Raw genomic sequence first — 26980 nt, forward strand, 5'->3', positions numbered from 1 at the left:
CAATGTTTAAATAATTTTATTTTGGGAAGGATTTTCTGAGCTAGAAAAGGAAACAAGCACAACCACGCAAAAGAGGGGGAAAAATGGAGAATGTTCATTTCTCAGATATATCTGCTTACTCAATTTTTTTTTTAATATTTTCTATACCTACTGTTCTCAACCACAGGACACAATACTTTTATTTTTAAAAAACCTAAAGCTTTCTATGGCAGCAATGATCTGCAAACCATCGTAGATTTGTGGTGTGGTGACAGTATATAACCTTATTCAACACTGATAAATTTGTATTGGCAGAAGTAATAACAGAATTATTCATAACAAATGCTATGAATTGCTCAATAGGATGACAGAAACTTTGTTTACTCATATGTAACTTCCCAGGAATGTATTGCAATGAGTAACTATATTAAGGATGGTTTAAATAAATGAAAAATAGATTTGTGTTACTTTAAAATAGGATAGAGGGAGTATTTATCTTTCACGGTCTGATCTGCTGCATGAGTATATGAATGAGTTTGCAGTTTTTATCTGTTAAATATTTAATTTTATCACTAATTAGGCATACAGACTTCTTAAATCATCTCACGTTGGATAGAATTTTTCAAAATGGCTCAGATTTTTTCTTTCCAGGTTACTTTTTTCCAAATAGAAAGAACTATTGAGGATTACTGTATAGTGAAACAGATTGCTTTTGTGCTTATTCCATTGTACAATTCATTGTTTCTCAAAAGAAGAACTAATGGCCAAATGTAACTGGTATATAATTTCATTTTAGAGAATAAGATATTTTTAGACACTGCAGATTTTTTACAGCCAAGAACATGCATAAAGTCCAATACCAGTGAAGATGGCTAAAGGAGTTTGCATATTTTTGTCTTCAGCATAAATGCTGATCAATTTACAGCATATCCGTTTCTGGAAAAAAAAAACCTTTGGTTCACAGGATAATATTGGACCAGCCTTGTTGACAAAGTTATTTCCCAAGGCACTTCTGCTGTCTTTGACATTGACTGTTGTCTTCAATAATGAACTGCAGTTGAACAATTAATATTTACCCTGATAATTCTGCTAAATTGTCACTTCTCATAAGCTGAGCAGTGCCAGGTAGGAAAACTTTGCTGCAACCAATGAGGGAGAAGGCTTGCAACAGGGTGTCAGAAGAAAGGAGTGCTTTTTCCAAATTTAATCCGGAGATTTCCGATCCAGCACAAAAGATGGATATCTGAACAGCTATTGAACTTATCATCCTAATAGGGAGAGCTTAACATATACAAATTGTAGGTTTTCTATCCACAGAGTTTGTTTTATGAAAAAGAGAAGCAAATAATATGCAACAGACTGAGGGGTCTAGAAAACAGAACTACGGAAGAGATATGGACGCTACTTCCAAAATTAACTGGAATGCTTACCTGGGGTTATTATTTCTCCCTGAGAAAATGCAGCCTCCAGCCTTCTCTGTGAATTGACATGCATAGAATTTAATTCTTCTGGTTTTTTTGCAGCATAAGAAGAGACAAGCCACTGAACCTCAACACCTGGACTTTTTTTTCTTTAAAATAATGCACTATAACTTCTATTAGTGTTTTCTATCCTAAAGCTCCAAGATTTCCATTTCTGGTCTACCAAAAAAAAAAAAAAAATTACGTTGATTTTTAGAAGGGATGAAATTTACTTCTAAATACTCTAAAAATAAGCAAGGTTAACCTACTCCCGAAAGCAACCCTTTAATTACATGACAGGGAATTTTTCTAACAACTTTATACTGAAGCAACAAAATTGTATTTGGGCAAAGAAAAGCTAAGGAATTAAAAAATAAAATGCAGGCTATGAATATATAAAAATCTTCAACTCTGATGCTGCTGCTGGTGCTTATTTTAATACTTTACACTTCATTATATTACTCTATAAACCCAGCTTTGTCATATTTAATATTGCTTTAAATAGTTTCCAAGACTTACTCCCCTACAAAACGTATTGTTTACAACTGAAGCAGGATCCCCTATAATAAATTTAGTTTTCACTGTGAAACGAGGCTAATGTTAAATATGAAATGGCATGGGGTCAGAATGTGGCCATCCTAGTACACGATTACGCTAATATTTCACTGCCATTATCAATGAGCAGAACCATGTTGTAATACTTATCGTGAATTATGCCAGCCAGTAACTTTAGAATTCCATAGGGATATGATACTCTGATCAAATACTGTTCAAAATGTAATGAAAGAAAATGCCTCTTTCCCTGCCAAATTTTACCACCTATATTCTAACATTATACAATGGTTGTCAAGATTCTGCTCTGCTGATTTTATACACAGGCTCTAAGAATTCCCAGTCATGTTAAAACAAAATGCCCAACTCATATTTTACTACAGAACAGTGAAGCTTAGTACCATCGTTGTGGCTATTCAGTTATGGAGTTATAGAAGAATGTAGATACTCCGTGGATTATTTGCCCAGCATAGCATATTCAGAAACTTAACTTATAGAATATTTAGTAAATGTCATTACAGTATAAACTGTATCTCAATTGTATTAAATACTGCCTTATTGCTACATTAATTCATTTATATAAAATGTGGTCAAAAAAAAGGAAAGAAAAAACCCTTTCCTTTCTGAAAAATTGAATTTCAAAAGTTATCATTTAAAAAAGCCCCCCAGAACAACAACAACAACAACAATTCCACAATTCTAGGCTGATATACAAATGTGCATTGGTCCTATGAAAATAAATGCCTCAATCATAAAATAAGAACAATACAAAAGTTACACAAGTTTGCATTCAAATACATACAACTAAAAAGTAAACTCTCTTAAAAGGTCCTGAAATGTCTCGGTCGTAGAAAATACAGACAGGAGGAACGTCACAGGAGACAGTGTCACGGAAGGCATGCTCCAATCCCATAATTCAGCGGTGAGCAACATATTTTGAAGACCAGTCAATCCTTCCATGCACTGGTTGAACAGGAGGTGGGGCTGGCAGCAACCCTGGTGTGCTTTTCATAGACATGTTAAATGATGGCCTCCCAATATGAGGTCTGATGGTCTTCAGGGAATTGTATTCTACAAATGAAGAAGAAGGATATGAAAAAGAGAGAGCAAGTCAAGGTGACAATCAGCTGTGTAACCTGGATTAGAGCATCCTATTTCAAATCAAAGCACTGGATTCAGAATTCTGCAAATGGAAGAAGACACAGTTGGGTCTTGGTTCATCCAAAATCTACTCATATTTTGACAGTGTTCTTCCCAAATAAAATATAACTGGGAGGGGTGATATTCCATATCCGAATAGGAAATAGTAGGAAAGAGTTCCTCTCCTAAGAGAGGAGCTTCTAGCTCCTCTATCTTATCTGCATGTATGTTGCATCCTGTGATTGGTGATGTTGATAGTTCTGTAGGTGCATGCCCTATGAAGTAGTCCATAAAAGAAGCACATCCAGAAATATCAGCACTAATGTAAGGTTACTTTAAACAGAACCTTGGAATCTCCTCTCGTTTTAGTCTCTGGAAAGGGTCCCTCCTGAAAAGTTTCCTATGTTTTTTTTCTCACTTGCAGTCTGAGCTGCTAGTTATCAGACTGGGCTGTGAGGATTCCTCCTGTCACCTAAAGTCATTCCCACATACCATCACAACAGGGAACAGCCAACATGCCCATACGACAGACTCTTATCAGCTAAATAAATAATCACCATCAATCACTTGCAAAATAATATTTACTCATAGAATCATACATCCAGGACAAAGCAGGCATCACCCCTTCCAATGAATGAACCTCGCTTCCCTAAAATGCAGCAGTTGGGCAATGAAACATTTACCACCCAAAAGCTAAGCTCAGATAAATTCAACAATGCAATAGCTATATTAGATTTCCACATAGGTTAATCCATATATTTTTCTTCAAACTAAATTAAAATCTCTCCACGGAATCTTTTAACTTATTCTGTGCAGCTCTCAAAGATGCGTTTAAAAATAAAATAAAACACATTCCCTAAAAAATAAAACACATACCTCAGCTTCAACAATGCCCCACCACCCCACCAAAATGACAGTCTTTGGTTAACATACAATAACTTATCAATAAAGAAGAATATTTGTAGCCCAGGGTTGAAATGAGAGGTCCTTGGTGCTCTCTGAGCTTGGTTGTTTTCTTGCAGATATTTCATTATACAAATTAGGTAACCTGATCAGTACTAGTTTGGATAATGAAACATCTATAAAAGGCAAACAAAGTGCAGTGAGCACCAAGGACTTTTCATACAATAACTCATTCTATTACTGGCATCCATAGTCATAAGGAGATCTATAAAAATATAGTAGCCTCTTTTGTTAGCTTTTGAAGACTTATTTGAGCATTGCCTAAGCCAGGGCTTTTCAACCAGTGGTACGGGTACCACCTGTGGTACATTGGCACCTGGCAGGTGGTATGCGACCATCCTAGAAAAGTGGTAGCGGGGGAGGGAAATGAGCTGAACCAGTGGCAGCACCGCACAAGCCTGAGCGAGAGATGGCTGGAGCTGCAGGGCTGTCAGGGCTCAGTGGAGGTGCCAGGATCAGCACCAGGCTCCAGCTGAAGCTCGGTGCTGATCATGGTGCTTCTGCTGAGCCCCGAAGAAGCACCAATCAGCTGGAAAGCAGCACTGATCCTGGCACTTCTGCTGAGCCCAGAAGAAGTGCTGATCAGCTGGAATGTTGCAGCATCTCCAGTGTCTTGTGATTTACATTCAGATGCTTGGCAACTGATTCATATTTATTGCGGACACAGTGTCCCAAGGTCATGTGAAGTGACCAAAACCTGCAATCACCCAGCAGACAAGGGGAATAAAAACCAAACACCCCCCACCCCTGCTAACAATCCTCAACAGAAATGTTCACAACAATGAAAACCTCGGACAGGAGGAAGAGCGCGGCCGGGCGGGCAGGCAGGTATCTTGCTTGGCTGTGGCTTGCGGGGGGGGAGGCTTTTTTCAGTGCCATTGTAACTTCAAACAGTCACTAACTGAACTGTTGTAAGTCGAAGACTACCTGTACTTTATCATTTTTCCCCCTTTTTTTTGATCATCAAGTTTTTGACACCTTGCTAGGTGACCGGTGGTACTCAGATGTTGCCATATCCTAAAAGTGGCACAATGGATGAAAAGGTTGAAAAGCCCTGGCCTAAGCAGTCTTCACTACTATAAGAACTAGAAATATTCTAAAAAGGAAGAAGAAAAACCAAGATGAATTCCCAAGTTTCAAGTATAGAAAAGGCACAGGTCATATTCAAGAGTACTGAAGAAGAGAACATTTTCTGCTTAGAGTAATGTTTTCTTGATTCTTGGTTTTCTTGTTCTGTTACTTGCTTGTTTGTTGAATGTTAATCCCAGCTTAACTAAGTTTTCATACATAACACTCAAAAGAGACAATAAAAAAACCCTAAAAAGGAAACAATAAGATCAGAACGTATCTTCTCCAGCAGTCAACACCCAAATAAGCAGGGATTAACACCTGACAAAAAAATCAAGCAAAAAACAATACCCTAATCAAGGAACTACCCAGGAAAAAAACAACCCCCCACCAACACTAGCAGGGAAAGCTACTGTATATAAACAGGGAGGAGGCCCCATATTCATTAACACTGATGATTAGCTGGTTGAGTAAAGAAACACCTGCAAACAGACAAACAAGCTCAAAGACCATTGACCATTCCACCATTCAATCCTGAGCTATAGATATTCCCTTTTGTTGGAAGAGAATATCATTATATACAATAGGTCAAGGCACAACAGAGCATACAATAGAAGCGTCTATATTTCTTGTTGTTTTTTGACTATCAAAGCAGAAAGTCAACAGTTTCCAAAAGAAAAGATCCTTTCAAAGCAGTTACTTATTAACATGAGGTCTGCCTGGCTGGTTGCCCAATTAACATCCAGTTGAAGCCCGAGGAGCTGTGAACTGTGAGGATTTCCCAAACGAAACGCCACAATTTCTAAAGCAGTGGCTTTACTATCATAGGGCATAACATCATTTCCAGAGAGAAACAAGCTTACGAGAAGAGGAGTCTGCAGGAGACGGATCAAGAATTGGTGCCAACTGCACTCTCTGACCAGCTGAGCCAACTTCTTTTTTCAGAAAGGAAGGGACATAAGCACCCAGTAGGCCACTTGACCCTGTGCAATCTAAAATAATTTACAAAAAAGAGGGTTGCGTCAATGCAGAAGGTCAAGTAACCATTCCTTAGGCACCACACGCCACTTGTAATTAACACCCGTTAATGCCTAGTAGAAATATATTAGACATGACATTTAATTAGTATAACTTCAAATGCAAGCATTATTTCAATCGGCATAATAAGCCCCAATTTTATATATTTTTGAGCTATATTTTAAAGGTATCTTCTTTATACTCTATGGGAAAAAAACCATGCCGCCAATCTCTAAAGAGATACTATCCCCATGACTTTTATTAAAAAGGATGCTTGTTGGAAGCCATTCTCTTTGTAATAAGCCCCAGCCCATATGAAAGGATGCCACAGAAATAGCTTCCTTTTCTCTGACAAGTTCACATAAAGCAGCAACCTAAATGAAATACCATACAATAGCAATGGGCAAAGACAGTACTGTAGCCAGCAGATTTTCTGAGCTGACAGTGAAAGGCATACTGTTAACTTAAAAAAGGAGTGGTTTTTGTCATAATGATCTTAAAAGCCCGATTTATAGTAAATCCTATCCAGAATTATTAGAAAGAAAGTACCCACTGAACTTAGTCAAACTAAAAATGCATTTAATATCTTGGTTAAGGAATCTTTTAGCAGCATCCCATTCAGAAAACTGGTTGTGGTGGGGATCAGAATGACTTTAGTAAATCCTTCAGAAGGTTTTGGTAACACTTCTTACTGGTGTTCAGCCTGGTGATCCCACCTGCTGTTGCCGACGTCTTTCTAGGCAAACTAGAGCTTGGCCATGGATTTGGTAGGACAGAATCTTTCCTTGAACTAGAGACCAAATTATTTCTTGGGCTTATTCCTAAGGTCAAAACAAGACATTTGATAAAATGCTGCAGATATATTATATATTGATATATCTTTTTCTCTTCTATTTCTGTGCTACTATAGTTCCCAACTAACTTATTTGCAAATGTTATTGCCGATTGGCATGATTCTTCTTAAAGTAAGAAGATTATTAGATGATTCTTCCTTCTTAGAAGGAATCCAGACGTTTGGACAGTTAATCAGTTATGAGCCTTTAGAGCAGTGGTTCTCAACCAGTGGGTCGGGACCCCATCTGGGGTCGAACGACCATTTCACGGGGGTCGCCAAACAATGCAGTCCCCCCCCCTTTTCCCCCTTTTCCTTAGCTGTGCTACTCCCTTTTATTCTACTGGCTTTTGAAGCCAATAGAATAGACTCTCTTGAATAGAGTCTAATTCTATTGGCTTTCAAAAGCCAATAGGAATTATCCAGGCTGTCTCTGCCCTGCTGAGCCCGCCAACAGTCCCATTCTGCAAACGGTGCTGCACCAATTGAGTAGTCCTAGACTTACAACCGGTTGAGTAGTCCTCAACTTATGACCGGCTGGGGGTCGCAGCATTAAAAAGGTTGAGAACCACTGCTTTAGAGAAAAGATACAAGAGGTTCTGGAATAATGAAGAAATGGCAAAAGTGGGCTGCTCAGAGACACCATTGTGTCATTTTAATTTAATGTAAACAACTGGATGGTGCAAATATACTATGAAAGCTGACTACTAATTGATACAAAAGATCTTCCTGTTGCCATCCTTTGTTTTCAACCAGATGATGATTTCCCAATGTTCTCCTTGGCTTCTTGGAGGAAAATTGCTCCAACACAAAAGCACAAGACTGCATTCTGTCTAATTTTGATTGATACATCATTTAGCCAGGGTATCACCATTGCTTTAATTGAAAGGCTGTCTGATTGCAGTTGCTGACCCTGTGCAGTAGGGTGAGCAACCTTCCACCAGCTAATTACTGCATTTTTATTTATTTTATATTTTTGAAGGAGACAGCTAAGATCCACGAGGGAGGAAGAGTTCATTGTCTGATTAGAGGGGAGAGTTTTTCTGCTTGGTTTTGGGTGTGTTAAAGCAACAAAAGTTGACATCTCTTTAAAATGCTTCCTACCAAAAACTGATGGGAAATTCAGTTTCTGTTTGCTTTTTGCCAGCAAAATTTGGTGGTATATTTTCTGGAGTGACAGAAAGGCTAATATTGCCTGCCTCTTTTGCAGGCTATATTTTGATAATTTGATGTATTTTAAGTTTTAGACAAGACCAATTTATGTTGAACAATGAAACTCAACGAACAGTTTGAGCAATTTGCTCCTTTGAAGTCTGGCACAATTCACAGGGTTTCTATGAAAGAAAACCAGCTACTACCAAAGTAATAGACTTTGCTCCTTGGAGGAAGGATGGCATAAGTAATTATTGTTAGAGGTTTCAAACAGATCATAAACTGAATAGAATTTAATCTATGAAAATATTTTCTGCAAAAGTGCACAATAAGCCTACTGTTTGACGTTAGAACAAATTTATAACATTTTGAAAAGTCAGCCGTTTAGAACATCTGCTGCTATTTGGACACACGAATAAAGGAAACAAAAACAAGTACCGTATATTCCGGCGTATAGGGCGACCCGGCGTATAAGACGACCCCCGAGTTCGACGCCGGGTCGCAAGACGATCACGCCAAGTCGCAAGATGATCGATGCCGAGTCGCATATAAGACGACTTTCTAGGCATGCGACTTGGCATCGATTGTCTTATACGCCGGAAACTACGTTATTTCCGGCGTATAAGACGACTTTCTAGGCATGCGACTCGGCGTCGATCATCTTATACACCGGAAATAACGTTATTTCCGGCGTATAAGATGATCGACGCCGAGTCACATGCCTAGAAAGTCGTCTTATACGCCAGAAACTACCTTATTTCCGGCGTATAAGACGACTCGGCGTATAAGAGGACCCCCGAGTTCGGAGGCTGTTTCATCGCTCTCAAAAGTCGTCTTATATGCCGGAATATACGGTATTTATACAACAAGCAGTTTGAGGCTGTGAATTCATATGGTACTCTCCCCCCTCCCAATCTAAATGCCATTTCCTAAGAAATATTACAGTAAAGATTATGGTTTGGGTTTGTTTGTTTTACTAACCAGGTAAATACCTAGAATGTTTCAAATAATGTTGTTTGGCTGCAGAAACTTGGCACGTTGGCATGTCCTGTTGAAGATAGGAAGGTGCGCTGTTTCCCGTCCCTATGCAGGCTGCAGGTTTCAGATCCAAAATACTTTCAAATCTGTAACCAAAACCAAATAACCCAGTTCAGACGCTCACAGTACACCCCTCTACATCAATTCACATGATTTTTTTTTCTGACCAAAAGAAGCTGCAACTGAATCCTTCCGGGACTACTGTTGTGAGGAAAACAGAAGAAAGAAGGAATATTGATATGTTTGCCACCTTGAGTTGCATATAAAAGGCGGGATAAAAACCTAAAACAATCCCCCAAACCGTAAAGGTTCAGTGCAATTTCCAACACACATTTTTTTTTGATGGTCAAATACCAAAAGTAATTACATACTAAAATGGTTAATTCAGATTACACAGAAAAAGATACATAATGCTCAGATAACTTTTGCTCTGCTCCACCACCAGTAACACACACTCATTATGCAAGGTTACTTAGACAGGTGTTCCCAGTGAAGGAAACAGGACTCAAGTCTTAATATACATGTAACTAAATTGTCCTTCCCTGAGAGTAAGCTCCATTAAGCTAATTTGGAGGCACTTCCAAATAAACATGTGAATGAATAGCTAGACAGCTATTGAACAGGCTGAATCGCTATTGAGGAGGCAGCTTTACCTTAAGATCGAGAGATTCTTGTATGTTAAGTGAGCAAAATCACCACATGACACACAAATGCATATTTACACAGGATACTGAAAATGTGATTTTGTGCCCTTCGTTGCTCTGCAGGAGTACAAACTGGTTGCACACATGGTGACAATCAGGGCTTTTTTTTCTCATAGAACGCCCAGAACAGAGTTCCAGCACCTTTTTTGGATGGAACCTTGTAAGGTAGGCAAGGCAGGTTGTATGACATGTGTGTGTTCTGGCACCTTTTTTTTTTTTTTTTTTTTTTTTTAGAAAAAAAGCACTGGTGCCAATACAATTTGTGTATTCATATTTCCTTGAAAAAGGGTATTACTAAGTTCAACTTTAATTGATCTTATGTTAAGCAGGAATGGAATATAGCCTATAAATCAGGGAGGAGTTATATGTGGCCCTCCCAAGGATGACTGAAACTTCCTGTCAGCTCCAGCCAACATGGCTTATAGTCTTCCATTATCGCAAAAGCCATATGTTGCCCATCCTTGTTTTGAAAAATATATCATTAGGATAGGAATGGGTGGCTGGGGAATTCTGGGAGTTGAAGTCCAAACATCTTAAAGGTTGGGAAACATTATAATACACACGGGAAATCAAAAGCTTACCTACAAAGAACATCATCACTCTGCCCTTTGTTTTTAAAATCAGTTCTGCTGAGGGAAGACTTCCTATCACTCTCTTCCAAAGTATCCAACTCCTCGGAACTTTTTATTGTTCCAATAATGTGGCCCCATTTATGTTGGTTCTTTGGTTTGAGATCTCCGTTGGCGTCTTCTGTTGCAATGGAAGTTCTCTGTCAAAATAAAAATAGGCCAGAGTTTAAACTGCTTTGTAAATGAAAGGAAGTTGGGGATCACTCTCCCTGAGTATGTGACTGGCTTCCAGGTGTGACTTCTCATTCTCCTATAGCTGCTGGAATCTGATCCCACGGTCAGTTCCCTCTCTTGGTCTACTAACTTCTCAAAAATGAGGATTTTGCAATTATAGGAAAGCAATGCTTCAGACAGAAGAGCCGAGGTGGCGCAGCAGTTAGAGTGCAGTACTGCAGGCCACTTTAGCTGACTGTGTTCAGCAGGTCAGTGGTTCAAATCTCACCGGTTCAAGGTTGACTCAGCCTTCAATCCTTCCGAGGTTACTGGTGTACAACGCTTAGAGAGTGCTTGCACTTAAAGCGGTATATAAGTCTCATAAATAAATAAATAAATAAATATGCACCCAGAACAAATGTGCATAATTTATTCCAATCACAGAAAGCTTCTCCAACAGAAAAAAAGCTTTGATAGATAGATAGACAGGTCTATTACAAGATAAAGTATCCCACGGATGTGCATTGTGAAGAATAGACCGTCATTTAAAACGGGCAACAGTAGTGAATATTGGAGCAGGTATGTTTCAAAAATGCCAAGTGTTCAAAGCTTCTTACCTGTAGAGAAAGTTTGGTGTGTATTTCTGGCAAGACCACCTGGCTTGGCTTGATTTCCTTTAGGTGGGCCCTGGCTGAGGAGTCTGCTTTGTGTGGGTAGGTCAGGGACTGGGAGGAATGGCTTTGCAGACATGGTCTCAATGAGAGGCCACTCTGGGCTTTAGGTGGGGGTGCTGCTGGTGGAACGGGCTTAAAGTGGCTTTGGCCTTTGTCGGGAAGGTCTCGCTGTTGCTTTCCCAGCTCCCCAATACACTGAGAAAGGCCCAGAGCTTGGCCAACCTGGAAATAAGGATATCGAAGTGCCTGAAATCCAATGGGAGGAAAAAAAACGTCATTATTCAGTGAAGAAGACCCAGCAATCAAAGAAGGGTAGGAACGTGGGGATATTTTCAGCCTCAAAAGCCAGAGCTGTGTTTCCTGTAATTGTGAAAATGGGAAGGAAAAGCTCGGGATATCCTAACACGTGCAGGATTCAGTTTCCAGAAGCTTTTCATTTATACGTGATTTTAAAAACAGCACTTAAGTTTCTTTTGAGCTTCTGACACCCTTTTGAATTGAGTTGACCAGAATGTGTGATAAGGTGCTTGGGAACAGGCATGAGCGAACCATTGACCCTGCTTTAACTCGAATGGACATTCCCCTGTGATCCTGCAGCCACTTTGTAAACCTAGGGCAGGGGTGAGGCAACCTTGGCTCTTTTATGACTCTGCACTTCAACTCCCAGAATTCCTGAGCCAGCATGGCTGGCTCAGGAATTTTGGGAGTTGAAGTCCACGAGTCATAAAAGAGCCAAGGCTGCCTACCGCTGGCCTAGAGAAAGGCTCTTTTCAAACAGGTACAGTTTTGCGCAACTGTTCTGGAAAAAAAAAAAACTTCCAACTTTGGACCTAAAGGGCAACACATCTCTGGAGAATGCCAGTTTGCTGGGGGAAAATTAGCGGGAGGAGGGTGCTCTTCACGTCCTCTCCTGCCTGTGGACAGATGGGTTAGCCTCTGTAGGGAACCGAATGCTGAGTCAGGCAGCAAACCTCATCATACGTTCCAAGAAAATGAGGTGCTGTGTTAATGTAAGAACTGCATGAAGAACTGAAGAAAATGTAGCAACAGCAGCAGCAGCAGCACATATGCTATAGCAGGGGTTCTCAACCTTGGCAACTTTGCTGGCTGAGGAATTCTGGGAGTTGAAGTCCACAAGTCTTAAAGTTGCCAAGGTTGAGAACCCCTGTGCTATAGAGATTTGTGCCCACCCTGCCTGAGATGATGATGATGATGATGATGATAATAATAATAATAATAATAGTAGTAGTAGTAGTAGTAGTAGTAGTAGTAAAGTTGGAAGGGACCTTGGAGGTCATCTAGTCCAACCCCCTGCTCAGGCAGGAAACCCTACACCATTTCGGACAAATGGCTGTCCAGTCTCTTCTTAAAAACTTCCAGTGTTGGAGCATTTACTGTTTCTGGAGGCAGGTTGTTCCACTGATTAATTGTTCTCACTGTCAGGAAGTTTCTCCTTAATTCTAGGTTGCTTCTCTCCTTGATTACTTTTCATCCGTTGCTTCTTGTCCTGCCTTCAGGCACCTTGGAAAATAGCTTCACTCCCTCTTGTTTGTGGCAGCCCCTGAGATATTGGAACACTGCTATTATGTCCCCCCTCGTCCTTCTCTTCGTTAAACTAGACATACCCAATTCCAGCAACCGTTCCTTATATGTTTTAGCCTCCAGTCCCCTAATCATCTTTGTTGCTCTTCTCTGTACTCTTTCTAGAGTCTCAGCATCTTTTTTACATCGTGGTGACCAAAACTGGATGCAGTATTCCAAGTGTGGCCTTACCAAGGCATTGAAGAGTGGTATTAATACTTCACGTGATCTTGATTCTATTCCTCTGTTAATGCAGCCTAGCACTGTGTTGGCCTTTTTGGCAGCCACAGCACACTGCTGGCTCATATTTAGGTGATTGTCTACTAGGACTCCGAGGTCCCTCTCACAGTTACTGAGATGATAAAGACCCTGATTTGGGGCTTGTAGGAAAAGGAAATCAACAGTGGTCAGAACCAATAACAGGCAAAAATATTCTCTATGCTCTCCTCTATGATGGCTCCTTCAGTGTCAAGGGAGACAATGTGCCATGCTAGTGGCAAATAGTATTTATAAAGAGCTGTTAATAAAAGAATATCAAACCTGACTGGCAGTTGGCCGCTTTTTGGGGTCCCATTGCAGCATGTCTCTCATGAGCTGTATGGCCTCACTGCTGGCATTAGGGATGAGGGTCTTTAGGTTATTTGGTACACACTGGGGCCACCGGAAATGCATGGTGCCAGCGAGCTGGTAGCCTTCAGGCCAGTCGTTCTGAAAAGGATTATAGAGGCCTGATGTCAAGGAAGCTGTTGTAATATTACTACAGCCTTACACGAACACTATAGGTCAGTGATGGCGAACCTATGGCACACATGCCAGAGGCGGCACTGGGAGTCCTCTCTGTGGGCACGTGCGCCGTTGCCCCAGCCCCGCCTCCCCCCACAGACCTCTCCTCAACAGCAGCCCCCCGGAGGAAAGTTGTCCCCAGCAGCACACCCAAGGACATGGCAGCCATGCAGCAGGGACAAAACTCTGCCCTCACACCCTGTCGTGCAGATGATGCTCCGGGGCACGGACGGAGGGTGTGGCTGCCATGGCGTTTTGAGTGGCCCTATGGGTGGGCAGGGGTGGGGCAGAGCAAGGGTGGAGTGGGCGGGGTGGGAGGTGGAGCGGGGGTGGGCCAGGGGCAGGGCAGTTTTGGGGCACTTGGTCTCTAAAAGGTTCACCCTCACTGCTATAGGTAATCCTCGACGTATGACGGCTGGACTTATTGGGACTGGAATTTTCATTGCTAAGTGATGTAGTTGTAAAACATGACTGCATCACTTAAGCCAGTGGTTCTCAACCTGTGGGTCGGGACCCCATTTGGGGTCGAACGACCATTTCATGGGGGTCGCCAAACAACACAGTCCGCCATTTTTCCCCCTTTTCCTTAGCTGGGCTACTCCCTTTTATTCTATTGGCTTTTGAAAGCCAATAGAATAGACTCTCTTGAATAGAGTCTAATTCTATTGGCTTTCAAAAGCCAATAGGAATTGTCCAAGCTGTCTCTGCCCTGCTGAGCCCGCCAAAAGTCCCATTCTGCAAACGGTGCTGCACCAGCTGAGTAGTCCTCGACTTACGACCGGTGGAGTAGTCCTCGACTTACGACCGGTTGGGGGTCGCGGCATTAAAAAGGTTGAGAACCACTGACTTAAGCGATGGCAATCCCTCCAATCCTGGTGGATGTTGTTAAACGTACCTCATGCTGTTAAGCGAGGCTACTTCCTGCTGGCTTTCCACAACCAAAGTCAAGTCCCAGACTGGAAGGGAGTGAGTAGGTGTGCAGAAGGTATAGGGAGAGGTGGGGAGAGTGTCCAAGAGTTTGAGTGCACGAGAGGTGCAGCATGGCTCATGAGGGTGCAGTGTGGGTCAGGAAAGTGTGAGGCAGTGGACAAGAGGCACAGTGTGGATTAGGGAGGATGCATGAGAGGAATGGCACGGGTTGGAGAGGGTGAGCTGGGGTGCAGCATGGGTCAGATGTGCAGGGGTGTGGTGCAGGCTGAAGAGGGTATGTGAAGGCATACAATTGGCTGGCATGGCATGGGCATACAGGGGCTGGGAGATGCGTTTGCAGGTAGGGGAGACTTGGGGCCTTCCCTGCTGGCTTCCCCATTGTCTTTTTGGGGACGCCGGCGGTGAAGGTTGCCAATGGCGATCGCGTGATCATGGGGTACAAAACAGCTACCAAGTGCCCAGATAATGATCATAAGACAGTCGGGAGTGCTGGGATAGTTGGAACTCTGAGGACAGTTCATAAAAACCTGGCTTGAGCTGAAAGTTTTAATATGCTCTTTCACTGTCACAACAGTTGCAGCAAATTATATTGAGTTATGCTTTTAAGTCAACGCAATCATTTTGACAATTTCTATTTATATAATCTGTTATTTACATATGCCACCTTGAGAAATATCAGAACTAATTTTGGAAATAACTCTCAGCGGTGTCTGCAGAACTGTGAGAAATTAAAATGGCCACCCACAATTATGGTCTGTTAACTAGTGGATTCTGCCAGGGCTTTCAAAGTTAGCAGCCCTGCCAGGCTATCTGATGCTGATGCCAAGTCTACAGAATGGGATCTAATGTAGTTGGAGGAGAAGAATAAAGGCACAATACAATTCATTCTAAGAATGGGCCAATTATTGCAGTGTGATCAACTGGATCTATACCACAACCAAACGATAATTCATCTAGGCTTGACTGAACACTTACTAAGGGAAAGACAGATGAGCAACCTGCAAGCATTCAAATGTTCTTGCCCTTCAGCTTTCACCTTCCCTAACTCTGGGACACATTATCGTTGAGGATGTTTATGCTGATGAAAAACGGAGCTGATTTGATTGACTATTCCAATGAACAAGAGGGAATCATATCAAATTAAGCATACACAATATTGTCCAAGTCTATGTATACTGCGTGTATATATGACCTCATCCCTCTCTCATTTGAAATCCATTCTTGCACACTTGAGTTTTCAAAGTGGGCACTATGTCAGATGAAGCAAACCTTACCTTTGCAGCGATTCAAATACACGTACATGAAGAAATATATACACAGTGGTGAAAGAATACTTAAATAATCTTAAAAGCAACATTAGAATAATAATAAAGATAAATATGAGCAATCTCGGCATAGCTTCTTCCCAAGTGTTAAGTCCCAATGATCTCACTTAGTTTCAAGTAAATATGCACAAGATCAAGAGATATAATATATGCTGTCTTGTGTTCTTCATACAGTGTCATTGTTTACCTGCTGATAACATAAACCTGGAATCATTTTAATTGTCTATCTGATATCGACACAGCATAATAGGACATGTAATGTACTAAGAGAAAAACAAAGCCCATAGAAGCTATTCATGCCTGCAATATTCCATATGCAACAAAGGCCCGGCTCTCATTTAGCTACCTTTTTCGGTGTTCCCAACACTTGGCAAATTTTGAAAATAGTATCTATTTCACTGGTCCCGGGAAACAGTGGCCTGAGTGTATAAACTTCTGCCATGATGCAACCAACAGCCCAGATATCAATGGGAGAACTGTAGTTAGTGGACCTCAAGAGCACTTCGGGAGCTCTGTACCTGAAAGCCAAAAATAAGAAAAAGAGTGTTTTCTTTTTAAATTAACTATAGTAATTAAAGCAGCTGCTAATACAGGACACAGACATTGTGAGTGTTCAATTCTCCCTACTCACTCCTTACTCAGGGTAAGCTTAGTGTTCTATCAGGGCTCATGGGTTTTCTTACCTCATTTGATGGCCTTTTATGTATAGTGTGCCATTCACTGGATTCACCCACAGTTCTTATCTATCAAGTTGTTAAACAGGATTTCTCGAAAGACTATATATGATTCATGCATTATACTAAGTCCAAACTGGTCAGATTGGATGATGGTTGTACAATGTACCCAATGAACTAGTTGGACTTAGAGTTTTATGATTCAGTCTGTGATGTAAAACTAAACAACAGTGGTTTATTCAATAAACCAGTTAAGCAGAACATAGCTTAAGACAACGAATGACCACAGGCTCTGAGGTTGTATAACACAAAGTACTCATGAACCATTATGCTTCTGTAATGATGATTGTTGAATCATCTCTTAATTCCGTGGGGAAAATCTATGGGGTCTCTAGGAGTCAAAAACAACTTGCTGACACATAATCAGTCAATTAATTAATTCCATGTAATCTGACTGAAATAAAACCAGTGGAGCCTACAGGTAGCCTTCAACTTACGACCAGTCGGTTACTGACTGTTCAAAATTATGACAGACTTACCTGAGGGCTACTTATGACCCAGATTTGAAGTTCTAATTGTCACCCTCCCCTGGTCACATGGCTGCATTTACTACTATTTGTAGTGTTCAGTGATCACATGACTACACTTTACTAGTTTTGCCCCAAACTGGCATTTACTTTGTTTTTAGCAAAATCATGCTTACTGGTTTGCTTAACAACCATAGCATTTACTTAACCACAGCAAAACAAGTCACAACTTACAATTGTGATGGATAGGTACCATGATGGTTGAGGACTATCTGTGCAAATGTGGAGTTGGTATAAAATGCCTTGGATTCACTACAAGTTAATAAGTGCCTTCCCTCCCTATTGAAAATGCTAAAGCCCCCGTGCTAACAAGCCAAGAAAATCTTTTTGGTGAAAAAATCTTCAGAATTTTCTCCATACGGAGAAACGCTATTCCCATCTACAACTGCAAAATAATGTGCACCTCTGCAAAACTCGGGAGGTTCTGGTCAAACGAGCAATTCCATGAGCAGAGGAGCTTCATCCTTCATATCCGCTAGAGTGATTGGACTACTCTTTGTTCATTTCAAGATGTGCTGCGAAGATTCCTGCCCATAAAATTCCATTAGGCCCTTTACGCAGACAGTGCCGATTTTATCCCAGATAAAATTATTTCAAATTTACTATTATTAAGCCAAGAATATATGGGCAGAGCTCTCAAGAGCAGCTTAACATCATAGGATTAGAGGTACCGAGCTGATTTTGAATTAGTGAAGTCATGACATGGGCGCGTTTCTATTGGGTCTACCTTTTCTCTTCCTAGCAAACCAATTCAGCTGGGACACCTGATCCTCCATGTTTTTGAGGGTTTCCTAATCTTGGCAACTTTAAGACCCATGGACTTCAACTCCCAGAATTCCCAAGCCAGCCATGCTGGCTGGGGAAACCTGGGAGTTGAAGTCCACACCTCTTAAACCTGCCAAGGTTGGGAAGCCCTGCACTAGAGAGATTGCTACAGACAGAAGAGAATTGTCCTTTTTAAAATCAGCCCTGTTGTATATGTTCAAAGCTGGATTCTACTTGTTTACTTATTTACCTATCAGAAACAAGAAAGAAAATTCAAATAAAAGTGTCACTAATTATCACATTTATCCAACTACTAAGACTCTAACTTAAGTATTTACCACCGTGTCGAAACGTAATCTGTGTACGGAGGTCTGGATCTAATTTCACGCGCAAGCCCAAAATCAGCTATTTTCACAAGTTCTGGTCCCATGCAAAGGAGATTCTCTGGTTTTAAGTCCCTATGAAAAAAACCTGTGTGAAAAGACAAACACTGGTCAGGCTTTTCTCTCACCCTTCTTCTTAGCTTTCACCTTATAGACCTCTTTTAAGAATTACAAGAAATAATTGTTCAGAAAACATCAAACTGTATTTTTGCTTATATAATACTTGAGCCCTGCTCTTCCTTTCACTTTAGGCAGAGGAGGGTTTAAATTTGGTTACGCTTTATGCTTGGAGGTATAGATCAGAACAAATGCCTTATATTTGTTTAGTAAGCACGAAAATTAGTATTTCTGAATAGAAAGCAAAAATAATTACACTGACTATATGTAGACTGAAAGATTCCAGGATTTTATGGATAAAGTATTTAAAACTGAGAATGATACTAACATGATGTTACGACTGTATTACAGCCAGAGGCAATAATAGCAACACAACTTGCTATAACAGATGTAAATAACACATTTTGTACAGTATTGCTCTATGTAAGCTGATCTGAAGTCAATTCTGTTGATCTCTATGGGATTCAGAACTTTCATCAAGAAATCACTATTTATTCAACAACAGGTCTTTTCAGAAAACCTTAGTGATAAGCATTGTTTAGTTCCCTGAACCCAAACAAGGAATATCTGCCCACATATTTCTGAGATATTCCTTCTCTCTTATGCAAACAGAGACTCGTCCAAGTTGTCATTTAAATCTTACCGTGTTTATGTATGAATGCAAGGCCTTGAAGAATCTGATACATAATATTCCTGACAGTGGATTCTGGAAACAGTTTGTTCCTGTAAAGCAGAAACAGAACTCAAAAGTTTACATTCACATATGAGGTTTCTTATCTGCAGTTGTTTCCAAAGTGAAGATATAGTGGAAGGCTATAAATACAGTAGATCAGAACACAAGCAAAGCTTAGACATTCTGAAATGGTTTGGCTCTGGATCAAGTCCTCTTCTGTTTATTTATTTAGGATACTCACATTAGCTTTACTGTTATTGATGTCACATAAGCAACTGAGAAAAAGATTCTCACAGTAACTTTCTCCGCTTCAGAACAAGGATGGAAATGCCACGGTATTCAGAGTGCCAGCCTACTTGCTGAGCATTGGCATTAGCTCTTGATATCCTTAGGGACGTGATGATGTTAAAGCAGAATCCAGTTGCTGTATGCACAATAAATAAATATCCCTCCCCTAGACTCCAAGAATGATGGAAAACTGAACTGGCAGTTCAACTCAGCTGGTGTTCGTATTTCTCAGAAATGCTAACTTAAAAGTAAACCCCGAGAATATCATTGTGCGTAGGCTATGTGAGGTATCAGATCTATTATTGATGGTCACACAATTAGCCAGATGTTTAGATAGGATTTAGCATTTTTGTCCACCTATTGAGTCCTTCTCAAGGACCGGGGATAGGCAGAAATTGTTTAAATTATTAAAGATATCATTATAAGATGTCAGCTCTTGCAAGTAAAGCTACCTCTTGCAATTGGCTGATGGTGATTTTATCCATGTCAATGGTATTCAAATGGTGCTCCAGATATTTTGAGATTGCACCCAAGGTGCCTATTATTATTGGTACTACCTTTGTTTTCTTTTGCCACAGTCATTCTACTTCTATTTGCAGGTCTTTGAATTTTGTGATTTTTTTTCCAGTTCTTTCTCTTCTATTCTGCTGTCTCCAGGTAATGCAGTGTCTACTATCCAAATTCTTTTGTCTTTCTTGTCAAAAATTGCTATGTCTAGGATGTTGTGTGACAGATTCTTGTCTGTTTGAATTCTAAAGTCTCAGAGCATTTTAGCCTCTTTATTTTCTATTATTTTGTCTATTTTATAGTCCAACCAATTCTTATTTGCAGGCAAATAATATTTTTGCAGATATCCAATGCACTACTTCAACTCTTATTATTTTATCCCAGCTTTTATATATACTGTATATTTACAGTATATATATGCTATGATTTCCGTTTTTATTGTTTCACAAATATTTATCTTTTAGGATTTTAATGTTTCAATGCTGTAAACCATGCAGAGTTGTTTCAATATGGGCAGCAAATAAATTTAATAAATAAATAAGCATCTCTCTCTCTTTCGTAGTTATGCCCTTGAACTGTGTCTGTGAGAAAAACAACATACCTTTCTTTCATTAATTGATAAAGGTTTTCTTTCATATACTCAAATACAAAATACAGATTATCATTTTCTCTGATAACTTCTTTTAGTTTCACTACGTTGGCATGGTTGAGTTTTTTCAAGGACTGGAAAAAAACAGAAAACAATTACAGGCTTCAAGATAAGTAACAATGAATCTTTGTTCCAGAAATGTAATTTAAAATGCTGCTAAATTTAAATATGGCCCCATTCAACAAACAAACTTGGATCTCTAGAACTGGATGTGCACAGTGCCCATGTTTCAAATTGTGTGCTGATGGCAACTGGCACAACTTACTTTTCACCAAGGAAGCCAAATTCTCTGCAGAGATCTTTATGCAGCCAAAAGCAACATCTAATCATAAGCATTTGATTAAAACTCCTTCTACCTCTGAAAAAGGCAGTATGAACATTGCAGTCTCAGGTTTTTTCTTCCACATCTTCCTATTATGCTTACAATAGATTCACCAATTATTGTTAATTTTTCACAATCATTTTGTCATTTAGATGCTTGGGCACTGGATATGTCAGTCAGCTTCACAAGTCTTAGAAGGCCTGTCAGTAGATCTCCCTTTTCATAACTAGAGCGCAACCAAGCATCTTACCAACCTATCTCAGCTTGTTCATAAAACAGCTCTGATCTAAAGACCAAAATGACTTCAAAGTAACACTAGCAAACGTTATCTGAAGCCCAACATAAATACATGTTTATAAACATGGATATGGTCACACTGGAGCTGAAAACCCATATACCGTAGCTGTTTTGCAATAATCCTATGGACAGAATTTCAAATTCCTACTAATTCACAGTGCATGATGGGAAATCCAGAGCTGTGTGCATGTGTTGTGCTTTTTTTGGCCCTAATTTCCTGTTGCCTTTCCTATCTGCTACTGATTGCCGAATCAAATGTCTGTTTATAACAATCACCACCTACAATTTAAATGTAGTACTACATTTTTACATTTGAAGTAGTCCAAAGAAAGTCTGTTTAGCTTTCTTGTATCATTTATAAACACAAACAATACAGGCCTTACTTTCAGGGAAAAAAAGGTCTTAGAAGAACAAGGTGTAGGTTACAACATTACAACACAGCTGATTTAAGATTGAAACTCCTTCGGCGAATTTAGAATTGGAAGGAAGAGACAAATACCTTGACTTCACGAAGATTCATGCATTCCTCCCAGGAATAAAATTTCCTCTTCATCCTGTAAAAGGAACAAGAAGTCTACTATTGGGCACAATGTGTGTTCCAGTTCTATTGTGACATAAGCCTGGAGAAATAAATACAAAGCCGCAACAACCAAAGACTACAAACTGATTCTGTACCTCCATTTTTTGGGGTTGTTGCTCAAATGTTAGTTTTCATTTTCTAAAGTAAAAATAATTTTCACAACAGATTTTCATGTGGTATGAACATCTAATTATCTAAGAAAAGAAACAATCAATAGTTTTGCATTCCTAACCGATTGAGAATCATTCTCAAGATTAGTACAATTCAAAATCTGAGTTTTTATTTAGTGGTTTCAAAGTAAACGAGGTACTGATTTCTCAATTAAGGGAACAATTTTGCCTCGACAAGTTGAAGTGATATCCTTGCATTAGAACATGTTTGAACCATAGTCTTCAAAAATATGAACTTTCATTATCTGATGCTCAAATGTGATATGTAGGGTTAAAATGACAGCAATTCAGAAAGGTCCCTTACCTCTTAATGGCAATCAGCTCTCCTGATTCAATACTTCTTCCTAAGAGGACAGAGCCGTATGTTCCATCTCCCAGCTGTTTGATAGTTGTGTATCGATTCATGATAGGGATCCTCCAGAAGGCAATCTCATTTCAGTCCTTGGCATGCTCTTTGTTGTGGACGAAGCATTTCCCCTCAGAGTGAAGCCAGTTTTTCTAATGGCAGCACAACCCCACAGTATCCAGGATTTGGTGAACATTGCCAAGTTCATATTTTCAGGGATTGTCTTTTGGTCTGTGAAAATACAGAGAAATATGTCTTCACTTTGTATGCCTTATAGCGTGAAGGCTCATCCGGTATTTTTCTTGATGGTTACCATCTGAATTCTTTTGAGTCTGCTAAATAGAAGAATTAAGCTATAGCTGATCCTCTAATAAGAATGTATGGTAAAAGGCTCACACAGCCAAGTCTGATATTCAGATCTTCCTAGTAGTAGATATGTTTTTCTAGCTCTTCTTTAGACTAGCAGTTTTCTACCTCTCCCACTCTTCTGTCCCACCAACCATTTCTTTATTTAAGAGATTTATATGGGTGCCTGTCTTATATACAATAAACCTGTGCGGCTCACAGAAAAAGCAATACAACAGAAAAAAAGCTATAAATGTAACATCAAAACTATACCTCATGGCATCCCAAATGCAACACTCTCATACATTTGTTGTGCTCCAATCTCATCGTAGGCCATTGCCTTGAGGAAGAGGCAGCACTTCACAGCCTACTGAAAGAACGGAGGCCTAGTCAGGAAGGAGGCTAATTCCACAGGGCAGGGGCAGCTATAGAGAAGATGTACCTCCTCGGTCCCTCTAGGTCAGTGATGGCGAACCTTTTAGAGACCGAGTGACCATAAACTGGCTCCGCCCCCGCTCTGCCCCCCATTCCCCACCCCGCCTACCCACAAGACCACTCACTGCCTCCAGGGCCCGCCACAGATTGTCCAGGCAGCCTAGCAGCGCTATGGCGGCCATACCCTCTGCCCCCAGCCTGCAGCATCAACTGCATGATGGGGTGTGAGGGCAGCGTCTTATCTACACTGCCTGGCTGCCATGTCCTTGGCTGTGCTGCTCCGCATGGGCCACACTCGAGGGCGACTCTCCTTTGGGGGGCTGCTGGAGAGGAGGGGGTCACCGTGGGAGGCACGGCTGGAGCAACAGCGTGTGTGCCCACAGAGAGGGCTCCGAGTGCTGCCTCTGGCACCCGTGCCATAGGTTTGCCACCACTGCTCTAGGTGACAACAGTTAAGAGACGGGGCTTGGTGTGCACCCACTCTATCCGATGTGGTGGGATGAACAGACCTCAGGGAGAAGGAATCCACAAATAATTCGATCCTGTGCCATTCAAGGCTTCAAAGCTGATAACCAATGCCTTGACTTGCATCCAGAAAGAAATTAGAAGCCAGGGCAGCTTGCACTGCAGCAGTGTGATACAGGTAGCCATAGATTTACAACCATTCATTTAGTGACCATTCAAAGTTACAACAGCACTGCGCTGAAAAAAGTGACTTATGACCCTTTTTCACTTATGACAGTTGCAGCATCCTCATGGTCACGTGATCAAAATTTGGACGCTTGGCAACTGGCATGTATTTATGACAGTTGCAGTGTCCCGGGGTCACGTGATCACCTTTTGCAACCTTCTGACAAGCAAAGTCAATGGGGAAGCCAGATTCACTTAATAATCATATTATTAACTTAACAACTGCAGCAATTCACTTAACAACTGTGGCAAGAAAGGTCGTAAAATGGAGGCAAAATGCACTTAAGGAATGTCTTCCTTAGGAACGGGAATTTTGAGCTCAGTTGTGGTGGAAAGTCAAGAACTACCTGCATAGGCAAATAAACTGTACAGACATAAAGGCAAAAAGGCCGTTTTTCCAAGGAGAAATGTACATATTTACATGCATTCTGGCATATGTCAATTGTGGCAGGCTTTTATTATACAAAACTGCAAAAATATTTTGGATTATTATCTTGGCAACTATAGCTACAAGATTCATACATAATTAATAAATTGGAAAATTGTGTTAGTTCAAACAAGACTCTGGGGTGATGTTTCATTAAACTGCCCAAATCAAAAGAAAACCAAATCACACAGAGGCTGGAAAGGCATTGCATCTAATTTCTTCCACATTCTTTTCTGATTTCCACTTACGATAGGGGTGGAATCCAATGAAAAGGGATATATTTACATATATCCAAACCTTCTCCTGTTGGGAATCAGCAAAGAATCTGGGGTCTCTTAGAAATTTGGCCCAATGCAAACCCTCTCAGTCAATCTTCCTTTTTGACCCTTCTGATGACATCAGCCTTTCCTGACACTGGAAGTAACCAGTCTCAGTGGCTAGTAGTGTTGGAGTTCTTTCTCAAGCCCTGGAAGAAGAAATGGATGATTTTCCAAAGCTATCCTAGGAGTATGAAGTCACAAATTTGGGCCACAACTCTGGGAGTTGTAGAAGTGTGACACAAGGAGAGTTTAATATTCAAAGTATAATTGTTTTTAAGTAAGTTTTTTAAAAGAATAGAAAATGTGGCAAGTCAAACTTAATAACCTGCTTAATAACCCATTATATCAATATTCTTGGAATACTGCATTTATCACTAATATATATATATATATATATATATAATATATATATAATATATATAATATATAGTTCATCCAGTGATAGATATATCTAATCTGATAACAAAAGAAGCATTTGTATTAATAGTTTGGTAGCAAATTAATATATTTAAATATTGAAGTTGTTTAAAAGCATTAGCTTTAGAATCTTTCTGATAATAGGAATCTAATCCAAATTAGCCAAATTTCGTACATGAAAATCTTCAATTTAGCAAATAAATCCCCAGTTTTAACTATTTATATATATCCCACAAAGTTTCCATTTCCAATTTATTAGTCAGGCCCAGAGACATAACTCAATCTGGATAATTTTGAGCATAAACAAAGGTTGGAGGATTAACTTGAGCTCCTGAAGCCCCAAATCTATCATATCTGGAGGATGATGTAAACAAGCTTACATCAGTGCTCCAGATGAAGTCTATTAGCTCTACAGCACATGTAACCTTTCAGGAGGTTACAACGACTACAATTAAGGAATACAACCTCAAGAAAGAAAGAAAAAGTGAGCGTCAGGAACTAGAATCTCAAAGGTTATACAAACCGTGCTAAGAGAAGCTGTGGATTCTTCCATCAGAGAGAAAACAAAGCTGAAAAGGATTCAGTGCATTCAGATGGGTAAAGATATTTCCGCCCAAGAGAAAAATGCATGCACAAAAGGAAAATACAGCCACACTGGAGGACAACCAGGAGCTTTTCCTGGTGAAAGCAACTCAGCAGCTCCCCCATATGGTCTTTCGTTAAGTCTGCCTGGAGGCCGGTGTAATTCCCCCCCTCCCCCTTGAGAAGCAGTGAACGCAATTTAAGTTTGATCTAAAGTAACGTCCGTGAAAATTCTCCACTTGTTTTCAGACAGGGGATTTAATCTTCAGTAAGCCTCAGCAATATACAAAGAAGTGTATATTTATCAATGGATTATTGCAAGTACAATAATGCAGATGTTAGGTCAACCCAGTTTTTAAATGCCAATTTAACCCTCAGTACCTATTCTTTACCCATATGCTTTTTACCATTGCACAGACTAGGAATAAACTGTATTCTGTGCTATGAACATTGGTTCCACCGGCAATTTACAGAACTTTTATAGGTTTAGGAATATGGGATAAATCACTACCTCTAACAGAAGAAAGACACCAGACAAGAAGATTAGCGTCAAAAATAACAATGGGATACAATTGCAGTCCACCTATTAAAGCTTAGCTTTAGTAAAGAATGGAAAAAATAAAACTTTTGGTATGTACACCCTTATTTGGAATTACATTCCAGTGTGTCTAGTAAATGCATTACATATACATTAAGCTATTCTGCTTTTGTCTACAAAAATCGTGACAGATCATACGATTACCCGGAGCAGAGGTATCCAACCTTGACCACTTGAAGACATGTGGACTTCAATTCCCAGAACTCCTCCTGCTGGCTTGAGAATTCTGGGAATCCACAAGCCTTAACCCCCCCCCCCAAGGTTGGACACCCCTGATGTGGAGGTTCTGTTAGTGCAACCTAAAAACTGAAGAGTGGTGTTTGAGGGAATCCTGGGGCAATACAGACAGTGTTTCCCCCATTTTCCTCTTTCTCACCTGGGAATTAAGGAGACAAAATACCAGACGTTTGTAACGGGGGCTGCCTTTCCATATCCGCAACTGCAGGGCAAAAACCATTCCCTAATTCATGGGTAGGTAACCTTGGTTCTTTGATGACTTGTGGACTTCAACAGCCAGAATTCCAGAACCAGCTATGCTGATTCAGGAATTCTGGGAGTTGAAGTCCACAAGTCATCAAAGAGCCAAAGTTGCCTACCCCTGCCCTAGTTTCTAACTTCGAAAGCCCTAACCCAGCCAATCCCAGCGCCGACGGATTTACCCAGCTCCCAGAGTCCCTTGCGAAGCTTAGCGCAAAATATGAAGGGAATGAGTCACAGGGACTGCGCGCAGCCTTCTGGGAAGTGCAGTCCACGTGAAGTTCTCCACTCCTTTTCTGTTTATATTGGTCTAGGCGCATGCGCGCTCCGCTGCTTCGTCTGCTCCATCTC

The 26980-nt window shown here is 40.4% G+C and overlaps 1 protein-coding gene across 8 annotated transcripts; it reads right to left on the bottom strand.

Annotated features, from left to right (window-relative positions):
* Window positions 1-26946, bottom strand: CILK1 (ciliogenesis associated kinase 1). Of its 8 annotated transcripts, XM_039340999.1 has the most exons (15): window positions 26529-26746; window positions 22957-23053; window positions 22297-22569; window positions 21742-21796; window positions 20576-20697; window positions 19150-19229; window positions 18345-18477; window positions 16327-16498; window positions 13483-13650; window positions 11305-11607; window positions 10487-10674; window positions 9145-9287; window positions 6872-7000; window positions 6026-6154; window positions 1-3062 (listed from the first exon to the last, which is right to left on the bottom strand). In XM_039340999.1, exons 3-15 carry the CDS (start codon window positions 22395-22397, stop codon window positions 2908-2910), a joined length of 1878 nt encoding a protein of 625 aa, XP_039196933.1. In that variant the 5' UTR covers window positions 22398-22569; window positions 22957-23053; window positions 26529-26746; the 3' UTR covers window positions 1-2907. The 8 variants fall into 8 exon arrangements, with proteins under 8 accessions (XP_039196933.1, XP_039196932.1, XP_039196931.1 ...); XM_039340998.1 differs by lacking the exons at window positions 22957-23053; window positions 26529-26746 and adding an exon at window positions 26812-26946; XM_039340997.1 differs by lacking the exon at window positions 22957-23053.
* Between the last annotated feature and the right edge of the window lie 34 nt (window positions 26947-26980).

This window comes from Crotalus tigris, unplaced genomic scaffold, assembly GCF_016545835.1.
Source record: "Crotalus tigris isolate CLP2741 ecotype Arizona unplaced genomic scaffold, ASM1654583v1 scf7180000017764.6130737, whole genome shotgun sequence".
Lineage (NCBI taxonomy): Eukaryota > Metazoa > Chordata > Lepidosauria > Squamata > Viperidae > Crotalus > Crotalus tigris.